General features: G+C 34.6%; 2 protein-coding genes and 1 non-coding gene across 6 annotated transcripts; 1 reads left to right on the top strand and 2 right to left on the bottom strand.

Moving 5' to 3' along the window:
• The first annotated feature begins 755 nt into the window (after nt 1–755).
• LOC115987709 (DNA-directed RNA polymerases IV and V subunit 5B-like) lies at nt 756–5,370 on the top strand. Of its 2 annotated transcripts, XM_031111307.1 has the most exons (4): nt 760–1,188; nt 2,814–2,990; nt 4,159–4,272; nt 4,946–5,369. In XM_031111307.1, the coding sequence occupies exons 1-4, from the start codon at nt 892–894 to the stop codon at nt 5,069–5,071; spliced, it is 714 nt and encodes a 237-aa protein (XP_030967167.1). In that variant the 5' UTR covers nt 760–891; the 3' UTR covers nt 5,072–5,369. The 2 variants fall into 2 exon arrangements, with proteins under 2 accessions (XP_030967168.1, XP_030967167.1); XM_031111308.1 differs by lacking the exon at nt 4,159–4,272 and having other exon boundaries at nt 756–1,188; nt 4,946–5,370.
• Nucleotides 5,371–6,368: 998 nt separating this feature from the next.
• LOC115984289 (protein LNK2) lies at nt 6,369–16,228 on the bottom strand. Of its 3 annotated transcripts, none has more exons than XM_031107253.1 (9): nt 15,942–16,226; nt 11,938–12,277; nt 11,668–11,794; nt 10,701–11,019; nt 10,500–10,589; nt 8,322–9,044; nt 8,081–8,238; nt 6,800–7,205; nt 6,393–6,720 (listed from the first exon to the last, which is right to left on the bottom strand). In XM_031107253.1, the coding sequence occupies exons 1-8, from the start codon at nt 15,963–15,965 to the stop codon at nt 6,839–6,841; spliced, it is 2,148 nt and encodes a 715-aa protein (XP_030963113.1). In that variant the 5' UTR covers nt 15,966–16,226; the 3' UTR covers nt 6,393–6,720; nt 6,800–6,838. The 3 variants fall into 3 exon arrangements, with proteins under 3 accessions (XP_030963114.1, XP_030963113.1, XP_030963112.1); XM_031107252.1 differs by having other exon boundaries at nt 6,393–6,702; XM_031107254.1 differs by lacking the exon at nt 6,800–7,205 and having other exon boundaries at nt 6,369–6,702; nt 15,942–16,228.
• Nucleotides 16,229–19,124: 2,896 nt separating this feature from the next.
• Nucleotides 19,125–19,197, bottom strand: TRNAR-ACG. The gene has a single exon. It is a non-coding gene; the product is annotated as a tRNA-Arg (tRNA).
• Nucleotides 19,198–22,590: the final 3,393 nt, after the last annotated feature.

Below are 22,590 nucleotides of genomic sequence, written 5' to 3'. Positions count from 1 at the left end.
AGGGCCTTGATGTTGATTCTTCTTGCTGCATATCCTCTAGCCCGACCAGAATCCTTCTTCTTACTGCATGTCCTCTGGCCTAACTGAGATCCTCTTCTTTTTTCTTTATTATTATTATTATTTCTTTCTTTTTCCTTCTTTTTGGGACTTTGGATCTTCATAGTCCTTCTTAACTTCATGAATTGGACATTCTTTTGTTAAGGCCCATAGTCTTTTCTTACTTTTCATGGATTGAGCTATCATGTAAAATTTTGGTTCTCAACAACAAGGACATATTCATTTGGCCTTATAAAGTAAAGATTCTTTGGCTTTCTTCAACTAATAATCAGTATAGCCTTGTTAGTGTTCCGCATTTTTTTATTATTATTATTATTTTTCCTTCTTTTACCGGCAATCTATCATGGATGTGGAATAACGGTGGAGGAAAAAGAGATAGAGAGAGAAACATATAGAGAGTCAAAAATAACTATTTTTTTGTTTAGAGATAGATATAAAATATAATAAATGAGGGATAATTAATGAGATTCTAATAAGAATATTAGCATTAATCAGAGTTTTTTTTTTTTTTTTTACCGTTAGATCTACTTAAATCCAATGATATAAAAAATATGTAACTCTAATTAAGTATAATTTGAACCCATCTCTCACACACACACACACACACATATATATATATATATATATATACTTTTTCACCTAGGAAAAAAACAAAGAAAATATTCCTTCATTCCAAACAAGCAGGGAAAGAGTTGTGAAAGGTGAGGCCCACAAAGCCCAGCTGTCAAGAAAACCAAGCGAGTCTCAAATTTAACCAGTGGTACCTTTCACTCACTCCTCTCTTCTTCTATTCCCTCCAACAAACAGACACACAGAGAGAGAGAGAGAGAGAATATGGCTGAGAATGGTACCAACGGCGATTGCGGCGTCGTTGGCAGCGGCGGAGGTGGAGGAGGAGGAGGAGGGAGAGAAGATTGCATAACGAGCCACGTGGATGGAGGGAGCGCGGAGAGCCACAGGTACTACCTGTCGCGGCGCACCGTTTGGGAAATGCTGAGAGACCGAGGCTACGTCGTGCCTGACTTGGAGCTCGCACGCTCTCTCGCCGAGTTCCGCTCCGTCTTCGGCGACAAACCTGACCTCCTCCGCCTCCGCATTACTGTCTCTCACTCCTCCAATCCCTACAATCGGGTATTCATTCACAAACTCTCTCTCTCTCTCTCTCTCTCTCTCTCTCGCTCTGCATATATGTATGTATGAATGTATGTGTATTGATGAAGATGTTGTTGGTTAAGTTTTGTTTGGTTGCGGAGATAATACAGAGAGGGAGAGAGAGAAAGGAAGCAGTTTTCTGTTTTGTTTTTGGATTTTGGGAGCTAATGCTGCATTATTTTTGCTTGGCTAAGTTTTGTTTGGTTTTCGGGAAAACAGATATGAGAAAAAGTAGAAATTTTGATGAAGATGTTGTTGGTTAAGTTTTGTTTGGTTTCAGCGATAACACAGAGAGAGAGAGAGGAAGCGTTTTTCTGTTTTGTTTTTGGATTTTCGGAGCTAATGCTGCATTTTTTTTATTTTTTTTTGCTTGGCTAAGTTTTGTTTGGTTGCCGGAAAAACAGAGATGAGAAAAAAAAAAAAAATTTAATGAAGATGTTGTTGGTTAATTTTTGTTTGGTTGTGGAGGGAACACGGAGAGAGAAAAGGATGCATGTTTCTTTTGTTTAACCATTGTTTGGTTGTGGAGATAACGGGGGATGAGGAAAAAAAAAGAAACTTTTTTTTTTTTTGGATTTCTTTTTTTGTCTAAGCTCTGTATGATTAAATTGATATTTATGCTCATTTTATTTGTTTTTAGTCTTTTTTAGTTGTCTGGAAACAAGGAATTCTTATGTTGTATATACGTTGTTTGGTTATCGAGTAAACAGGGAAGAGAAGAAAGTAAACGTTTTTCTTTCTTGATTTGGATGATATTTCTGCCTTCTTTTCCTTAAGCTCTGTTTGGTTGTCTTTGGTTGTCGAGAAAACAGAGAATATAAAAAAAGAAAGCATTGTCTTTTTGCTTTGGGTGATATTTGTGTGTGTTTTTCCCCCATTCGGTTAAGTTTTGTTTGTTCACTGGGAAAACAGAGATGAAAAAAAAAGGGGGGGGGGGGAAGGGAAACTTTTACTATTACTACTACTAGTAGTTTGAAATTCCAAAGAAATGGATTTTGTTCCTATGATACCCCAGAACACAAATCTTCACCTGTAATTTATACAATCAATAGATTGGAACTCTTTTTTTTGGGTGATATGTGTGTTTTCCACGCTTTTGGTTAAGTTTTGTTTGCTTACCGGGAAAACAGAGATGAAAAAAAAGGGGAAACTTTTACTACTACTACTAGTTCGGAATTCCAAAAGTAATTGATTTTGTTCCTATGATACCCCAGAACACAAAACTTCACTTAGAATTTATACAATTAAAAGATTGGAACCATTTGATTGGTTGATGGAAGTATTAATTGTGAATGTGACAATGTCAGAACAGAAGATATTGTATTCAAATGGTGCTTTTGTTAATCTGTAATTACATCATCAAATAACCAAAAAATTATCAATCTGCCAATAATTTAGATCACTTCTGGTAAGTTAAAAACTTTTGAGTAATATTAATATCTCAATTCTTTCATAAAAAGGTTTTTTCTTCCTCGTTTCTTTGTATTGTATGCTTCCCATTGTGAAAGATCTAATTTTGTGTACTGCCTATTAGATAAAGTTTACTATGAAAGTCCTTGATGAGGCTCATTTTGCAGTAGCATAACTTAATATTTGCTTTGTAGATGATGGTTATCTTCTGTGGAACCGAGGAAATCAGAACAGCATCAGTTCGTAACCTTTATGCTCAGATCATGAGCACAGAACATCTGAAGGGGCTAATTCTTATTCGTGAGAGTAAGATTAACCATTTTGCTCGAAAAGGACTGGAAAAATATCCGTACAAAGTTGAGGTTTTCCAAGTAAGTTCCAAATTTTAACATTTCATGCTCTACTCTTGCTCAAGAGGTTTCATTCCTTACTTGTTTGCTAGCAAATAACAAGCAAATTGTTGACAGGATTTCATTCTTTACTGCTATGGTTATACCTGCTCTTGAGTGTTATTCTGCATGAATATTTCCTTTCTCTTGAGGTCATTCAGTAGTTGCATATCAAAATTAATGTTGCAGCATTCTAGGTCATAGATTGGATATGCAGATAATAGTCATTTTGAGAAGATAGAGCTTAATGAGTATGATTGAATAAGCGGTTTGTATATCAGATAATAGTTTATTTATTTATTTATTTTTAAAAATAAGTAATTTACTTTATTAAAGGAAAAGACTTCCTCATATATGTAGTTTTTTTTTTAACAAGTAGTTTAATCTATTTGAAGGAAGAGACTACCTCATATATATAAGTGATACACTCTTAGTCTAAAGAATAATTTAAAAGAATTATAAGCAAATGAGAGAGATTCATTGAACTCTCCACTGGATTTATAGGTTGTAGAATCAAAGCTGTAGAGAGAATATGAATGACCTCTTTTGGCACTTTGTCAGCTACAATGATAGCTTATCTGCTAGAGAGATGTATATAGTTAATAGTTTAATTGTGTCTGAATGATAACCACAAGGACAACATAAATTGTTTTCAAATATAGCTGGTGGTGTTAGGGATGACTGATTGGATGATTGATCCGAGTGTTTTAAAGAGAAAGCAGGGAAAATGTAAAGAGATCATTTAGATTGATAGAAGTGATGAGAGGGTCCATGATCAAGATTATTATGTAGCATAATATGGAGGTCCTAAGATAATTTTTTCATCACCAATACTAAAATGTAGTGTGTATATTTTATATTTTCATATTCCATTGGTTTGACTATGAAAGAAGGATACTTTGAAATTCCTTTTTACTAGCATCGATATGGGTCCTTTGAGAGTATAGAAAAAAGGTAGGAGTACAAATCTGGTAGTTGTAACGGATTCCTCCCGTGTTGTTCATACAAATTTGAACTCTGATATAATGACATGTAATCTATCTCTTGTTTATTTATTTTTATTACTTATGGCTTAACATCTATTCCGCTTTCAGCTCTATTTTTGTTTTGTTTTGTTTTTAACCCCACACTATGACTTGTTTGCCTTCAGATTACTGACTTGTTGGTTAATATTACAAAACACATTTTGATGCCAAAACATGAGATACTGAATGCTGAAGGAAAACAAAGGCTGTTAAGTCAGTACAAAGTGAAAGATACACAGGTAATTATATGTTTCGAACGCACCCTTAACAAGGATAGTGACTGACAAGAAGAGAGACCGTTTCTCTTTTATCAGTTAATTAATATATACATTTTTTATGGTGCATATTACAATCATATTACCGTTATGATTGCATATGTTGATGTCATCTGTGTTGATCTTCACATAGATGGTATTTTATTCAGGTCAATTAGGACATGCTTAATCTTCAATTTTAATTTATCTAAGTCTGCACCTAATTAATGGTTACCAATGGGGTAAAAGAGAAAAATAAATTTTGAGAAAGTGGTCTTGGATACTTCAATTAATCCATTTATTGAAGGAACTACAGAGTTCCAATTAATCCATTAATTTATGAGGCATTTCATTTGGAGGGAAAAGTGGGATTGTGATTTAAGGTTCTAAGGTATGGAAAAGAGTTTTGTTTTGTCTAATAAATTTAGAATTATGCTATGCTAATGCAATCAATATGCCAAATGCTGCTTGAGTGTTGAATAAAAGCCAATAATGAACCTAACTTTTCCATGAGGAATTACAAATTCGATTTTTTTTTCTTTTTGTATTATTCATGTAAGTGGGTTTAATCTTCATTCTTTATCCACGTAATAACTTTAAATGATTGATCAAATTAAATTGTTTCACATTAAGTTACTCAATCTTAATTGTTTTCCAGCTACCTCGGATGCTAGAAACTGACCCTATTGCACGATACTATGGGCTGGAGAAGGGGCAAGTGGTGAAAGTTACTTATAGTGGCGAATTTATTGATTCACTCGAAACTTACCGTGCTGTTCTGTGATGCCTCTACTAGAAGATTGTGACTCCTGCATTGATAACATGCTAAAGTTATTATTAGATAGAGAATTAGGATTGCATTTCATTAGGCCTGCATTTATTTTGTCTGCAAGTTTACAATGGCACCGTCACATGGAAACAATTTGTATAGTTGACTAGTTTGCATATTACAGGTTTAAAATGGCATAGGAATTTTTGAATTTGACTTACCCAAAATAGAAAAAAAGGGTACCATTGAATTGATGTATTGTGATGAGGTTTTGTGTGGCACCATGCTTATCTGCTTATATGTGTCTGTTATGAATTTTTTTAACCTTGCTTTGCTGAAAATTGAAAAAACATGATCACCAGAGTCGGTGCAAGTGAGTTCTAAAGTATGCTATTGCTGTTAGAAGGGTTGGTCTTGCATATCAATGTTGTGTTTACAAAAAATGTGGTTAGATGGTAAAGAATAGTTTTTGGATTTGCATTTCTTATGCAATTTTACAAGATTTCTACCCACAGATGTGCATCAGCATTATCCATAGTGTCCAGAGGAATCTGAGAGAGCAAGTGAAGTGATGTTTCACTGGCACAAACCTCTACGAAAGGAATTTCCAAGCACCCTTGCATTGAAGCCAAGAAAACTCACAAATCCAATGATAAATGTCACACCAGAAAGGCAGGAACCATATAAACTGGAGGTCTGGAAGGATGATAGTTACAATCATCTGCAAATTCCAGTACTAAATGGTTTACCTTACTCAGATTTAAAACTTGTAGTCCATTTGGATTGAGAGGGAAGGAGAGAGAGTAGAGTAGAGTAGTGTAAATTTGACCCAAAATTAGTCTATTTTCAACTAACTCTACTCTACTCCCCTTCCTTCCCCCCTCCATCCAAACAGCCCTTTAAATCATTCAACTTGTTCCTCAGTTGGACAAAGTACACACAAACATTGTGCCTTGCATTACCAATGTTTTGATAATATGATTCATCACCCACATTCATAGAACAAGCATCGAGTAAACTCCTTAGGTGATGTGAATGTCTCTTGGGATGAATTTATAGATGGGAAGCACGAGCCATGGTTAATGCAAGAAAGAGGAGGATTGGTGTTAAATAAGCAAAAATAGAGATAAATATTTCATTTCTGAAAATATATTCAGTTAAATAGGAGCTTTTCTCCCAGGTGTTAGCTCTTTGGTGAGCAATGGTAATTCCAAAAATAGTTGCCAAGTTGCTCAAAGAACAATACTATGATCATCTAATTCAAATTTGTATAATATAAATAGTGATTGATGTCAAGATCTTATTACCAGAGTCTCTTCAATATACTAGACTGAGATTCATAATGAATTGCATCTGTTATAATTCAGAATAATGTAATTACCAGCCAAACTCAGACTTGGCATATACGTTCTGCCATGACTTATTGACATTAAGTAGCTTCAATTTTCACACATCAGACATTACATATTGAAACACATATCACCATAAGTGTTATATGGATACAGAAAAATCAATCTTCAGACAATAGATAAATAGCTATATGTTGAACATAATACTTGAAGCATGCATCCATGTAACTTTCTTGGATCTTCCACAATAATGATGCTTGAGGCTCCTTAATCCACTCTTGATAAAGATCCAGTAGGCTGACAATATAAGAAAAACTACCACTACCAGTAAATCCATATAATCATGTGTGGAAAGCATATTAAAAGGCATGGAAGAGATAAAGGAATGAATTACCCTTATATAATTCTGGAAAAAAAAAAAAAATAACCCCATTCATTTAGAGGCTTCAACATCCCTAGCTCCACCATCTGCAGGCTCATTGTTTGAAGCGTTCTCTGAAGTGTCCATGCAAGGACTGTTTTTAAACTGATCGACATGTTGGGGCTCAGGCAACGGGTAAGAATTCTTAGGTCCTTGGTGAGGTAAGTTTTGTTTACTTTTTGAACTCTCTGGCAAGCATCCCATTGTCAAGTTCAATGAACCTACTACTTTGTGTTCACATGGGAGCTTTGTAGAAATAGGTGATTCAGGAGTATCAGAAAGTTTTCCTGGTAACTCCAGAGGCCTATGGAAGAGCAAATGAGCCACAGTTCGGTCTATGGGATTGGTCTGTGTTTCTATATCAGGCATTCCTGGATTCCTGCAATACCATATGGTTCAAGTATGAAAACTAATTGAAAGTAGATCATCCAACACAAAGAGGTTGCAACTGCATCATGACTTAAAACATGATGATACTGTTAAAGCATCCAATCTAATAGCTAAACTTGTAGGTGGGGAGACCCAAATAGTAACTGAATTTATATGAAGGTCCAACCTAAGCAATATGGGATTTTTTGTCTAACACTATTTCCCATGTACAGACCTAAAAAATTTAGAAGAAATCCAAAACAGGAAAATGCTCTCAAGCAGCTCAACCGAAACAATATACATAAGAAATCTAACCAAAGATGCAAATCACAAGGAGTCCAACAACAAACACAGCACTCTGAACTGTTTTATTGCATCCAATTCAAAAACTTAAGTTAATAGGTGGAGAGACTCAACTAGTGCATAAGCCTATACAAGGTCCACACGTGACCAACGTGGGGTTCTTTCTATAAAAATACTTTGTCTGCACTCACATCACATACTCACACACATGACATGAATTCTCAACTGTAAATAAATAATGTGACTATGAAAAGATATGAAAAGGTGTATGGGTGAAGAACCACAGGATGCAAATCATAGAACCAATTATTGAATTCATTAAATCATTTGTTTCAGAAGATTCGTGATATACAGTTTCTCTCATTCAACTGCAACATATAGATTTTTCAAAGCCAAGTCACCATTTACATCTGCCAATTTTTTGCAGCAGAAATTTTCACTAAATTAAGTTGTTACATTAGTAATATGTAATTTTTGAGATAGAAATTAATGAAAGTTACATGACCTATTTCCTGTGTGGCAAAAGAAAGAAGAGGTGTCCAATTTGAAGATATAGACTGATAATTGTATTGGTGTACTAACCTATTATGGTTATTGATATCTTCTTGACCCACGACTTCATGTTCATCCCTGCTACTTTTGTTGGTACTGAATGTATCACCAGCATATTGCCTTTGCATTGCGCTTTGAGCCAAACGGAACAAGCTATCCCGTATACAGAGTCTTAATTTCATGTCCAACTGTAGCAAAATGTTGGCATTGTAAGTTTATAACTAGTCAACTTACTTTATGAGGAAACTAATCCACACAAAGTCAAGCATACCTTTGAAATAACATCTTGAAGCCTAAAAAGTACTGTTTCCTCCGCTGAATAATCATCAACTGCCACAGAGACTGTATTGGAATCATCTTGTTCTAAAGGAGAGTTTGGATCCAGAGCAGGAAAATTGCTTATATCTTCAACTTCAAGATCAGCTCCCTCAAAGGGCAGAGTTTGACTTTCTTGAGTAGACTTTTGGGTGACAGAATGATTTACAGAAGGGACTTGATGATTGAATTGTTGCTGCTGTTTCTGAATGGCAAGCATTGCCTGCATTTGTTGCCGCCTCCTTAGTTTTTCAATTTTTTCCTGAGGTGTCATGATCAGAGGTTTCACATGGGCATTCACTGACTTGCTTATGGGGTTTGCTCCCCCTGGAGAACCTTCATAACCAGGAAGCAAAGGTTGATGCTTACGCTCGGCAGACTGAACATGGGAAAGCATAGGCATGGCAGGATATGGATTTGTGAGATTCCCATAGGCTGATGGAGCCACAAATAGATTGGTCATGTGCTGGTATTGCAAAGACTCAGGTCCTGGAAGCTGCCTCTGATGACTGAGCATTGAAGAGGGAGGAGACTGTAGCATGGAGGGTGCCAATTGGTTCTCAAATTGTCTAGATGGGTTTCCTGATGGAGACCAAGTATCATACAAATGTGGTAATGCCTTGACCTTGCTCTTCTCTGGCTTTCTCCGAGATTTCAACAGTTTTTTTTGCCTAGTAGCCTGTACATATGAACAAGAAACTAATGGTTGGTGGACATTTTGGGGATTAAAGGAATACAAATTGGAAAATTGCTCTGAGTAATGAGATTGTGCATACACCTATAGTCATCATAATATAATAATGGCACGCACAACAGAGAAAAACACAAAATACATGCACATTAGAGCAAACACAATTGTTGTACATTAGGAATATAGCTACCACCGATGGAAAGAATTAGTTTGAGCCATCAAAAAACATATCCAATATGGGGAGATTACACAGTAAACATCACCAGATGTTCCTTTGATACTTATCAATAGCTTTTCCAGTTGTAACAAGTTAGCCAAATGATGGCTTCAGGTACTTCACATCGTGAACATCATGCACTTAGCAAGCCAAGTCTAGGCTGTTTTACATCAGAATTAGTTGTCTACCTGTAACTTTATCTAAGCAAATATCTAAGTCCTCCCACAGAACTAATCAGGTAACAATTCTTTTTCCAATGTTTAAGATCATTATATGACACACATGGCTGAAGCTATATAAGATGCACATATTCCAACTAAATAGGAACTCTGAGCCTATAGTCATCATAAAAGAACTCCATTTAATATCAGCACAATATTGGATAATACATCAGTATAAAATTGTAGCACAAATGATACGATTATTTTCAGTTAGAAGCATTAGTTTCAATAAATCATAAGCCTGACTACTATACATTGCCAAGTGTAAAGTGGCATGTACATTATCTCTGGAACAATTGAAGGCATTGTAGTGCTTTTTTTTTCTTTTAAAAAAAAAAATTATCAATAAGTTATATACGCATTTGGTGGGTCTTGAACTCTTGACCTCACCTACCACCTTGTACTAATATGGGGAGGAGCTGCCATTTCAGCTGAAGGTTTTGAGGACACTTCTGCACCCTAAATTCTTAGAGACATGAAATGGCATAGGTAATTAATTTTGGGAGTGTCTAACAAGTCAGACTGCCATCTAACAAGACTGGTTCCTAAAATTTTACCGCTTCAGGTTTCCAGGCAATTCTGGCATGAGATGAGCCTACCAGCCCTACCCAAAGCTACCCCAATCCTATATTTCACTTTGCTTAAGCTTTTGGTTCCAGCCAATTATTATTCACACAAAGAAAAAGGTACATATGAGCAAAAAACTAACAAAATATCCACAAATGACAAAATAAGTAATGGTATTTTGTCATCCATTGCAGGTCTGAGTTTTATGTTTGGTATTTTCAACTTGAAATATTAAAGTTTGACAACAAAATGGTTCTAATAAAAGGAATACTGTTTGTCTATCATCAGCTGGCACTGTTTTTGTAGACCACCCTATGTGAATATTATTTGAGCTGTAATCTTCAATGCAGATTGCAGACACCATAAATGAGGGATAAGTCACTAGGTATTAAGTATTATACTATTATGAAGTTGAATGGAGAGTGTAAAAGAATGTACCTTATCTGTAAACGCATTGGTGGTCACAACATTTTCAGCAGCTGGGTGAAAGGTCACCACAGAGGTTTTCCCCACCATGTCCATATCCATCTGCAAGAGAAACAAATATGATGTGATTTTTGTGTTCCACTTGTTTAAGTGAAAACCATAATGCTATTGGGATAATTGGGATTGATTGCACTGCAAATTATCTTGTAATACCTGTTCCTTCGCCATAGTATTAATTTTGTCTCCAGCACATTCTACATGATCTAAGATTGCATGTGCATTCTGCATACCATGAAGTGCAGGATCTTTGAGTTTCCCATAGCCAATGCTAAATGGCTGGTCATCATCTTGTTGCATATATTCTGTTTTGATTTCCATTTTCTCGGATGCATTTCTTAGTTCTTCTGACCCCAAATTTGGTGAGCCCATGGATATTGGAAATGTTTTTACCAGGCTGTTAACATCTTTAGAAGAAGACCATAGCTCATCATCATTACCAAGACTTGCATGGCCAAAAATTGGGTCATCATTGCTGTATGATCATCACTTGTGAGAATATTGAGTCAGATGGATACCATAATATTGAGAGAAAGGAGGAGAAAACAAGGAAAATAAGTTAAGGAATATTACAGTAATAAAGGGACATAGAGACTCTTCAGAGTTAATTAAGCTCACCCTGCTCTTCTATCAACTTTTTAATTGACCCATTTCACTTTTAGCTTAAGACATTATGTTACAAACTCCAAAAAAACAGATCACAACAATTCTAAAATTGAAAAGGCAAAAGGCTAATCAATCAGAAAAACTCCTAACACCACTTCCAATTATGAAAGAAAAAAAACATAAAGCAAAGCTCAAAAAATTGCCAAATCAGTTCCTAAATTTAAACTTTATTGTCTCATTTGTAAGGGTAAAGAACTTGGACAGTTTAAGGGAAAATGGTGGGCCCATGATATTTGGAAGAAAATCATGTTTTGGAAGAAATTATCAGGTATCTCAAGTAGCATAAGTTCTCTGCAGCATGCTTATTTGTCAAATTCTGAAAAGGAGAAAAGAGAATAAAAGGAATTTTTTTTATTTAATTATATGAGCGCATGGCTACCAAGAATATATTGCAGGATGTTGTCAAGACTAAGCTTCATTACTATATAGAGAGAAAGATACAGCTATCTTCAAGTACCTGAAAATTCGGTCAAGATCATCAAAGCTTCCAATGTTAGCCCAGCCATAGTCAACCAAATCGCCTTGCTCTTTACCTTCATCAGTATTTTCAAAAATTTCAGCATCTTTGTCCAGTTGATCTGTCTCTGCTTTCAATAAATATCACATAAAATGAGTAAATCAAATAAGAAATCTTGCCCCTTCTATCAGTCAGTGCACACACATACAACACAAAAACATGCATATATATAGACATGCAATTCATTCCAATGACTGGTATTTTCAGCACCTCTTGTTGAATTATATGTGCTAATTTCAGTTAAATTGTTAGGTACTCCAGTACCCATGGAATCCTGTTCAGCTTTGACAGCATTAGATAAAGACAAATCAGGCCATGAGTCCACGCCAAATCCAGAAGTAGAAATCTCTCCATTGGTTTCAAGGTTGGAACTGCTCTCTAGCTTTATGCCATGCAAGTGAGTTTTAGCCCCAGCTGTCCTCTGCTCGGTAGGCTTGTTGGTAGCAGCTTCTTGGGTCCATTCCTTCTTGCGATAATCTTCACTAGCCTCAGGATAAGGCACAATATGGTCACCACTCTCATCAGCCTCACCCCATATTATGTTCGCAAGCTGAAATTTTAAGTGTAAAGCATCACCATGACAAGTGAGAATAGCAATGTTATCTAACCAGATAAAATATCTTTGAGCAGTTGATGGTATAAATTCTTGAAAAGTAAACAAAAACTTATAACAACCCAGCAAAACTTACTGATGTGTTTGTGAAAGTAAAAAAGTATGAATTAAAACCAGAGCATAGGTATCCAGTAGGACACATAGTATAGTAACAATAATACACATGTTTGCATGTACACATAATACTGAGAGAGAGAGAGAGAGAGAGAGATTTAGTAAGGGGAAATATCTGAAAAGGTTCAACAACAAAATCAACGAAATCTAAATCTAGCCCTTCACTACCAGGGAGGTCTTCAAGTTACCTTTTCCCCTGCTATTCCCTTTTTCTCAAAGCCCAAAAACAAATAGATCCAACTAGATCATCTTCCTTCTTTTGCATCTTTATTTATTGAAACTATTGATGAAAATGAGAGTCTTGAGTAATTGAAAACCCTATCAACCTTATTTTTTGTCCCAGATGTTTTCAGATCTTGTCAAGAAGCATTGAAAAAAAGGTTGTAAATTACTCCAACCTCCCTTAACATTTTAAAAGATGATACTCCTTGCCCCCAAACTATAGACAAAATGACACGCCTCCCCCTCTGAGGTTTGTATAAATGCAACAAATAAGTTTATGTTCGACTTTCCTAACAAAAGAAATCCATCTAAAAAAATTCTATTAATCTGTACAAGCCTCAAGGGGGAGATTGTCAATTTTTCCTACTTTGAGACTTTAATAACAAATTTTTCCCTTGAACTGTGTAACCCCTACTTGCTTGACTTTCTCACTTTCTCCACCACTTTGTGTCCTGACGCTGGACCGTAAAGCTGCAAGTAGAAAGAATGAGCCACACCATTGGGCCCTTTAGGTCTAGCATATGACTTTGTTTGAAGTCTTCTTCCAGCATTGAGACTTGATCGAGAAGGCTTGGGCAATTTTTTATTCCGATCATTTAGCTTTCTTTCTACTCACCTGCCTACTATACTATACTCCTCTTGTCATGTCCCCCAAATACACATTTCAAATCTCCACATGGAATCTCTCAACACAATAATATACATTGTCTCGCTGTCTTCAACAGAATGGGCAAATTAACATTGCCAATCTTGCGATCCATTGCCTTATCAAGTAAGATCAGTCCAAGCTCTCCGGCTTACCCTGAATAGCATGTATTCTTCTGGGTTCATAATACATCCCTCAAGGAGGAAAGTGTCATTTTTTCCATAATTAGGGTAGGATTTTTTTGAATGAAATATTAAGTTAGGATAATCACAGTATTAGAAGGAATGGGCTTATCTTTTGTATTTATAGAAACCTCAAGGGGGAATGTCATTTATACAAATGTTTGGGGGGATATTTTCATTTTGATAACCCTTTTGATAATTTGATAATTGGGGGAGGGAGGATTTGAACCTAGGATGTCTCCTTTGGAAAGACCAAGAGGTGCCAACCAATTGAGCTAGAAGGCTCTCGGTAGTCATTTCAATTAACCTCAAGGGAGGTTGGTGTAATTTACCCCAAAAAAAAAAAAAAAAAAAAACGTGAATCTTTAAATACAATAATAACTTAGAAGACCATCCTTGAACGGCCTTCCCTTCAAAACCTAATCATGAATCTTTTTTCTTTTTTTTTGGGGGGGTTTTTTTTTGGGGTGGGGGGAAGTGGGGGGAGGGAGGAAGGGGAGTGAGAAACAGTAATGATGATGTATCTGATTAAAATAGAACAGGACCAAAGGGTCCTTGTACAAAATCTACGAGTTACTAACAAGGAGTGGTGCAAAACAGATACGTAGTTACCACCTGTAAAATCACTTCCATTCCTATAAAAAATATATTTCCATTACAAACCAACTACAACAAAGCCAAAAAGTTTTGTTTCCACTAAATCCCTCTGTTGGGATGATCCCCTCCCTCAATAACAGGCATTCAAAATCCAACAAAGGGAAGATGGAAAATCCATCAAATCAGCTATTGTGCTACAACAGAGAAAGAAACCTGAACTGAAAGCATGGTAAAAAAAAATTGGTGATCAACTGATTCCTCTTGCCCTCTGCGTATCAAACATCTCTTATTAATAATCCCCAGAATATGTTATGAGTGGCCAAAACCTTATCCAATTCCTCTGATTATCAAAAAGTCAACCTTCAACAAACAGAAGCACACTCCATATCAAACAAGCCAAAAAGGATGCACCAAAACGACTCACAGATGCAACAGGAAAAGTTTTAATGGTGGAAACTCAATATATCCCATATCTATATTAACCAAAACCTCATTTGGGCCATAATCTGACACCACAGAAAACACTATCTTGATATTTTCTCTGAAACCAAGATGACTAAACAACTCCAGTCACCCCCCTTCAGCAGATAGCCACTTGATGATTACTACTTATTCACTATTAAACCATAAGAATCTAGCAATTAAAAACGTAGTGCGGTTGACCCGTGCACTACATTTTCTTGAAAAGACAACATAAACAGGGTCCCCTTCATCTCATCTTCCTTTTTCTTTACAGGACAATGGGACTCACGTGAAACTCATATTCTGATGAAGGTGGGATCTGACGCCAAGCCTCTGCTTGAAGAAGCCGCAGACTTCACTAGCAAGCTACCCAGCACCTTTTCAGTCTCATATTTTTCACATTTCTGTCTAAACCTTAACCAAAATATTAATCTTTCAGCTAAATCATAAAAATCCAAAGATCAAAATATCCTATATGACTCCACTTAGAGCAATATTTCATATTGGAATATCACTTTCAGAAATTCGCCCAATTCTTGTTTCTTCATTCATGTTGCTTTCACTCCATGAAAAGAACACTTCCCTGCACCATACAAACTAACTTCAACCCCTATTCTTTTCATATTGAAATACCATTTAAACCTAAAACAAACTCATGGCCACTTCAAACTCAAGTGAAATTGCGATTCAATTTCCAACAGAGAGACACTAGTTTAGCTTCAAGTTTTCCATGATTGCCTATAACTTTGAAGTGTAACCCACATTCAGTCTGTTCTAAAATCTATAGATTATGACACTATTCTCTCTCTATTTATATTGTCCTTGATAAGTAAAAAAAATTTGGTGAACATCCAAGTGGATTAAAAATAAACAACTACATATAAAGAAAATTTTAAAAATGATACAACCATACCAAAGAAGGTATTCAAATTATATGGAACATTTTTCTACTCATCTAAGTCTCTTCAGCAAAAAGTGAGCTTCAAAGTAGTACATACTACACTCTACACAGCCATTTGCTTTTGAGCTAACAAAATCAAAACATATTTCTGTATTCTATTCCCATATCAAAGATCCTTCAAAGCACCGTGAAAATTCATAAATTAAGCTGGAAAAAATAAAAAGAAAAAAAGAAAAGAAAAGAAAGAAAACACACCACAATAAGAACACAGCAATCTAAACAGTACCCAGAAAGCAAGTTCACATCTTAAACTCAAATCCTCATACATATAATCATTCTGACAACTACATCCCACCAAACTAAGACTACCAAACTTTAATCATATACATAAACAAACAAATTCAATTCAACAAAAATTAAAGTACAAAATTTTCAAACTTTTCCATTCAAAAAAGAAAAAAAAAAAGGGTTACATACCTCTTCTTCGTTCCAATCAAACATTGCTGAAAACCCCAGAAAAACTCTCTAAGCCAAAAGCCAATTCATAGCCACTCAAGTAGATTGTCTTGCACATCGCCAAAAAAAAAACAACCCACAAATTTTTTTTTTTTTTTTCACAGATAAAGCTTCAAACTTTAGTACAAAACAAAGTGGAAATCCAACAGGAACCTCACTGTTAAAAAAAAAATGCAAAACAAAAACAAAAACTTGGTTTTTTTTGTTCTTTTTTCTTCTTTTGGTTTGTACTATAGTTTTTTTGTTAACGTTGTAGTTGATGTTTCAAAGTAAAACCGAGTTTTCCAGAGTTGGGTGTGGGGTGGTGGGGTCCATATCACGTGATTTTCACGTGGGTCAAGTGGATTATCGGAGTGACACGTGTCTAGGCGTATCTAAGTTTGTGGCCAGGAGAGAATGATCTAATGCTTTCATATTATTGGCTGGGTGCCTGATTTTATTTAATATTATATTTCTTTTCATTTTACTATTTTTGTGTTTTCAATTATGTTGAATTTTTGAGTGTTGTGTGTGGGGCCCACCTTAAATGGATCTTGAGGTTGGTGATTGAGCTCATTTTGGTGGTCGCTTTCCTTTTTGAGTGGGACCCACAGTGTTTGCCTACTTGCCTCTGTTTTTTTTGTGTTTTGTGTTTATCATTTCATTTTCTTTACAGTCAGATTCTTTTTTATGGGTGGTATTGGAAGTTTAGAAAGTTTTTGGTGTTAATTGATTATAGGTAGGAAAAAAAATTATGGTCACGAGGATCAAGCTTTGGTATATAGTTGACTCATGGCTTAAAAGTATGAAGGATGTCATTTTCTTATTCTGGCTTTGTTTTAACAATTAGTTTTGACTAGTTTACAGGTGGTATGTCACATAACTTAGTAAGACAATTCATGTAACTATTCACTTGTGTTTTAATTACAGGTATGTCAACATGTTGGTTTGTCTAGTGGAAGGGGCTCAGGCCAACATTTAGGGTATGAGTTTGAGCTCTTCCATTATTAGTGTACTGCGGCTCCTTATATACACTTATAGGTTGTTCACTTACTTCATCAATGATTGTAGTGGTAGAGTCGACCTTAGAGTGGTTCACATTAGCTATTCTAAAAATTTCTATCCAGTTTACAAAAAAGAACGTATTTTTTCTATTTTATACCATCATTTTTACAAAGCACTCACATCTGTTTATCTATGATAAACAATTTGTTTCAATAAAATATTCATTTTATTGTGTTTTTTTTTTTTTTTTAATTTCCTTCCCACACTCTCCTTTTCTCTAGAACCCTCTCACTCCCTCCCTCTCCCTCTCTCTCTTTAGAGACCCAATATAGCCCAAAATCACCAATAGCAAGCCACCATCAACGAAACAACACACACCCACCATCAATCCACCCAGCCACCATCAATGGATCAAACTCATTAACGGATCAGCCACCACCATCAACCCACCATCAACGGACCAACCCTATTAACGAATCAGCCACCATCATCAACCCACCCATCATCAACCCACCATTTTCAAGCAACTAGCCAACATTAGCCCACCCAAGCCACCATTAATGGCTCAACCCCACACCCATCATCAACCTACCATCATCCCACCCATTGTCAACTCACCCTTCATCAAGTAACCAACCTCCATCAACCCACCATTGATTAACTAAGTGACCCATTTGTTTGGGTTTTTTTGGCTATCAAGTGGTAAAAGAGGTTGGGTCAAGCAGTGAGTTTTGTGTTTGGTTTAGGGTGGTGGTTTGGAATGAAGGAGAAGATGAAGAAACAAAGAAAGGAAAAAAACAAATTGAGGAAAAAAAATTAAAGGAGAAGAGGAATCTTATGTGGAGAGAGGAAAAAAAATTAAAAAAAAAAAAACCAAGGAGAAGAGATGGTATCTTGTATGCAGAGAAAGAGAGAAGAAGGAAGAGAGCAAGAGATATGATTATGGCAAGAAGAGAGAGAAGAAAAGGAAATTAATAAATAAATTGATACAAAGTTACAGTAATCGTATATATTTACACTATTACTATAGCTCCTTTGTATATTTGCACAATTATAAACAAAGCTGATGCGGGTGCTTTTCATGCCATATTGTGTCAATTCTGTTACTTTTCGTCTTTTAGCAGGATTGATGCAACTGCTCTAAGAGTACTACTATGGTTATGCTTAGATAAAAAAATCACACTAGTTGCCCATTTTTAACATTTCCTTTTTTTCTTTTTTTCTTTTTTCTAACAAAAAAAAAAAAAAATCTCTCAGTAACATATTAGGGCCATTATGAATAAATTTCGTCTTGTAATTATATGATGAGTGTGAGATAGAGGACTACATACATAGAAAAATAATTAGGATATCAAAGAACTCTGAAAGTATCTTAGGTTGAAAGGGATCCAAGAAAGTGAAAATTGAAAAATGAAATTCAACCTAGTCTGTATATGAACATTTTATGGGCTCCACATCCCTAGTTAATGATTCTTAAAATAATTAATTAAGTTTGGCGCTAAAAAATACTACTAATTTTTTTTTTTTTTAGAAGAAAATACTACTAACATGAATCCAAGTGTCAATATGATTAAAATTATTGATGTTTAATGTAAATAACGTCTTAGGTTGTATTTAATAGTTAATAGCAATTTTTTTTTTAAGACAGGCAATGACACTGTATTTGATTATCCATTCATGCTTAATTACTAAAAAATTATGAGGATATGTCCTGCAATTTTTTTTTTTTTTTTTTTAAAATAAAAAACATGACCTCTAGGCTAACACCATCATGGCATTTCACAGAAAATCATTACACCACTAATCTCATCCAACAATCTAAACATAAAAAGGGGTTAAAACTTAAAAGCACTTGAAGAAATTGGTCAAATTATGACCACAGTGGGTCAAACCTTACAACCTTCTGTCTAACACCTTTTCTTTTTGCCCATGAGGATTAGATAAATTCGTTTTTGATGGAAAAAAAAATAGTTCAATGAATAGGTAAATTGTTTGTGTAATCTTGTTGTGTCATAAAATGGGTTTGGAGTGACAAGCTATATATGTAAAATGGGTTTTCTTTTGGGCCTCTCAGCTCACTTATGGGCCTCTTAAGTCTTTGGATTCGCAAAGAAGAAGAAAACGTCAAAAAAGAAACGCAGAAAAATGAGATAAGAAAAACGACTCCACTGGGGATCGAACCCAGAATCTCTGGTTCCGTAGACCAGCGCCTTATCCATTGGGCCATGGAGTCTTTGTTGGTACCAAATTTTGTAATAATTTATATAATGTAATTTCTGCTTATTTTCTTATTATGCATATTAATATGTTTTCAAATTATAACATTCTCGAGGGCCTTCAAAAAGACGTTTTAAGATTAAAAGGGGTTTTGTGAATTTGTAATGATATGTTTAGTTGCTAAGTGAATGAGTCATGAAGTCCATGTTCATACTATACCAACCTTAAACCTACCAATATTAATTTATTGGTTACAAACAAACAAAACCACTCAGCAAAAAATCAAATACAATGGTTCTCGTTTGATTACATCAAACTAGCATACGTGTCCATTCTTTCTACAACTAAAAAATAAAAAATATGAAAAAATTCCCATTTTTTTTTTAATTCACATGGAACCCCCCAACCTCACTTTCAGTGAGACAAAAGGATATTTTTAAGTATACTATGAACTAATAAAAGGGGTTTTGTGAATTTGTAATGATATATTTAGTTGCTAAGTGAATGAGTCATGAAATTCATATTCATACTATACCAACCTTTAACCTACCAATATTAATTTATTGGTTACAAACAAACAAAACCACTCAGCAAAAAATCAAATACAATGGTTCTCCTTTGATTACATCAAACTAGCATACGTGTCCATTCTTTCTACAACTAAAAAATAAAAAATGGGAAAAAATTCCCATTTTTTTTTTAAATTCACATGGAACCCCCCAACCTCACTTTCAGTGAGACAAAAGGATATTTTTAAGTATACTATGAACTAATTTGCTGTTCACCTTTAGATACTACCATGTGGCAACATTAGCTTTCTCAAAAAAAAAAAAAAAAAGTGGTAATATTAGTTTAATTAGTGAAGGCATATGATATTTGAACTTTATTTTGAACTTCGTTTTTTAGCTGGGTTTATGTTTGAACTTGAAATACAAGAAAGGAAGAGATTCTCTAGGAAAGGTTTAATTTATTTTAGGTTAAAGCATGAAACATTGATTATAGTAGCTTTATCTCTCCTCTTTAATTTTGGGAGGATAAGTGGATTGTACCATTATTGAAAGGGACAACGAGGAGGTGATTGTTGTATACGTAAAGGGTATTTCTCATTGGAGTATTGCAGAGATGATTATAAATATTTTGGATTTTGTATTGTATTTTAATGCTTTCTTTTTTTCTTTTATATATAAAGTGGGCAATGTTCCGGCCCATTTTTTAGCCCAATGGGCTGCATTTGTTAATTAGGTAGGGTCATTTCTCAACCCTAGTATCTCTCTCTTGGTTACTTAGGCTATGAAGAGAGATGATTCCAAGCTTTTCCTTTTTTTATACTCTAATGTTCATAAATAAATTTTTATTCAGTAAAAAAAAAAAAAAGCACAATATATTGAACCTTTGGAAATCAATTTCCAAGTGATGATATTTAAAGAGCCATTTTTAGGTGTTAACTGATAATTATGTTCATACTTCATAGGTAAGTACGAAAGCTTAATATATAAGAAAGTTTCCTTGTCATTGATTTCCAACCAAACCTATACAGTACCAATGTCTCCTTGTCCTTTTTGTGGTGAGCATAAGAGGCCAAAGAGGTCAGTATCTTTGTTACTTATTTTATAACGTATATATGATGTTGCGATGACTCAGCATTAGACATTTGTTATGTTGTGAAAACCCTATATACCCTTCGAAAGAGAGGGACGTAGCTGCCGTATGTACCTTTGGGCCATTTTGAGACATCTGCCCTAGTCATAGGAGTACGTGTCAATCCTAATAAGTTTAATAATATTAATTTTTTTAATAATTTTTTTAAACTATTGACATAATTATGACTAGGCTGTTAGGAATGTATTGCGAGGAAATTGCAGTAATTTTTTTTTTTGAGGGAGTTTTTTTTGAGGTACTTTGATAATTGGAAAAAGTGATACCTAACTTTTCAAATTTTCTTAATATATGAAGATAAAAACGGTATATATAGTAAATTTATGCAATAATGATATCATTTTAATCACAACTTATCACCATAATTTTATAGTTGCCTGCATGGCAAAATTTTTAAATCCCCTCATCTGTAGTAAAAAGAAAACATAATTATTTAATAAATCGTGAAAAGAGATGTGGGAAAAAATTTTGTAATTAGTGTCAATTTTATCAAGAACCTTAAGAAAAACAAAGGTACTGAAAAAATCGTATCCCATTACACATGTCAACTGCCAATCCTCTAAAAACTATGGGTTATTTCTTATAATATATATATATATATAAGGGTTATTTCTTATAATATATATATATATATATATATTTATATAAATGCTTATAGACAGCAACCTTAGCTCATTAAAAAAAAACTCTGCTCACTGGTGGTGTAAAACACAATGCTTTGATAGACGTAAATAAATGTAATTAGCTAATCTTGCTGTCACAACAAGGACCAGTGTGACTAGATTATTGTGTGACAAGTATATAGTATAGTACTATATAGTAGTATATATATTGGAAATGATAAAATGTGACTACATATGTAATTAATAGTCCTACTCCTATATTTTACTCTAGGGCCAAGACACCTGAACTACGAGGTGATATATGGGGCATCATTATGTGAGGTGGAGATATGTGAAACTGTTATGCACAGTTTCAAATTATGGTTTTCTGCTATCATATTTCATATATTTATGAGGTTGAAGATAATTTTTTTTTAATTGGGTTTCTAGAAGAGCAAATATCTGAGCTCACACATTCGCGAAATGGCCTTTATTCAACAATCTATATGGTTCTTTTGATTTGGGCAATGACCCTCTCTGTATTGTATGTGTATCTATAATCAGATTGAAAGCTGATTTGATCTCTTTATAATTAGTTTTGCTTTTGAATAAAAATTTACCGGTTCATTTGAAAAACAAAAGGTGATATTTTTTGTCTATGATGATGATAATGTCATACGAGTAGCTTATATAATTCATTTCCCCCGTCTCATGGTGTGAACTCAACTCATAGATCATATTGGGTTTTGAGCAACATAAAACAAAAGAGTACAAACTTTAACGTAGCCACGAAGATAAAGATAATAATAAAAAGTCTAGTGGGGCTTATTAAATAATTTATTTTCCTTTGTTTATAAGGAAAAAAAAAAAAAAGATTTTAGTTTCCTTTATCCCTAGTGTGAACACATAGATTGTATTGGGCTTTGAGCATTGTAAAATAATTAAATAAAATAGGTGATAGAATAATACCAACCTTCCTCGTACGATGTTGATTCGTTGGAAATTGCCACTATGTTTAAAACTTTAAAGCTAAAAGGTAGATAGAAAATAAGAGAAATATATAAGTGGTTGTAGTTAGTGGTGCTCACAGTACGGTACGGTGTGATTTTGGGTCATTTTTAACATCATATTTTGTGGTACGATTTAACTAA

This window comes from Quercus lobata, chromosome 4 (genome assembly GCF_001633185.2).
Source record: "Quercus lobata isolate SW786 chromosome 4, ValleyOak3.0 Primary Assembly, whole genome shotgun sequence".
Classification (NCBI taxonomy): domain Eukaryota; kingdom Viridiplantae; phylum Streptophyta; class Magnoliopsida; order Fagales; family Fagaceae; genus Quercus; species Quercus lobata.
Note: the sequence above shows the minus strand (reverse complement) of the source record. Positions and strands in the feature narration are given on the sequence as shown.

What these genes read in the sequence shown, in the direction of transcription:
- LOC115987709 (XM_031111307.1), top strand. Translation starts at nt 892, where the DNA reads ATGGCTGAGAATGGTACCAACGGCGATTGCGGCGTCGTTGGCAGCGGC. An exon ending in ACAAAGTTGAGGTTTTCCAA is followed by an intron (nt 2,991 to 4,158) that starts GTAAGTTCCAAA and finishes GTTTGCCTTCAG; the next exon opens with ATTACTGACTTGTTGGTTAA. An exon ending in ACAAAGTGAAAGATACACAG is followed by an intron (nt 4,273 to 4,945) that starts GTAATTATATGT and finishes ATTGTTTTCCAG; the next exon opens with CTACCTCGGATGCTAGAAAC.
- LOC115984289 (XM_031107253.1), bottom strand. Translation starts at nt 15,965, where the DNA reads ATGTTTGATTGGAACGAAGAAGAG. An exon ending in TTGATTGGAACGAAGAAGAG is followed by an intron (nt 12,278 to 15,941) that starts GTATGTAACCCT and finishes TTAAAATTTCAG; the next exon opens with CTTGCGAACATAATATGGGG. An exon ending in ATACTATGGCGAAGGAACAG is followed by an intron (nt 10,590 to 10,700) that starts GTATTACAAGAT and finishes TTTCTCTTGCAG; the next exon opens with ATGGATATGGACATGGTGGG.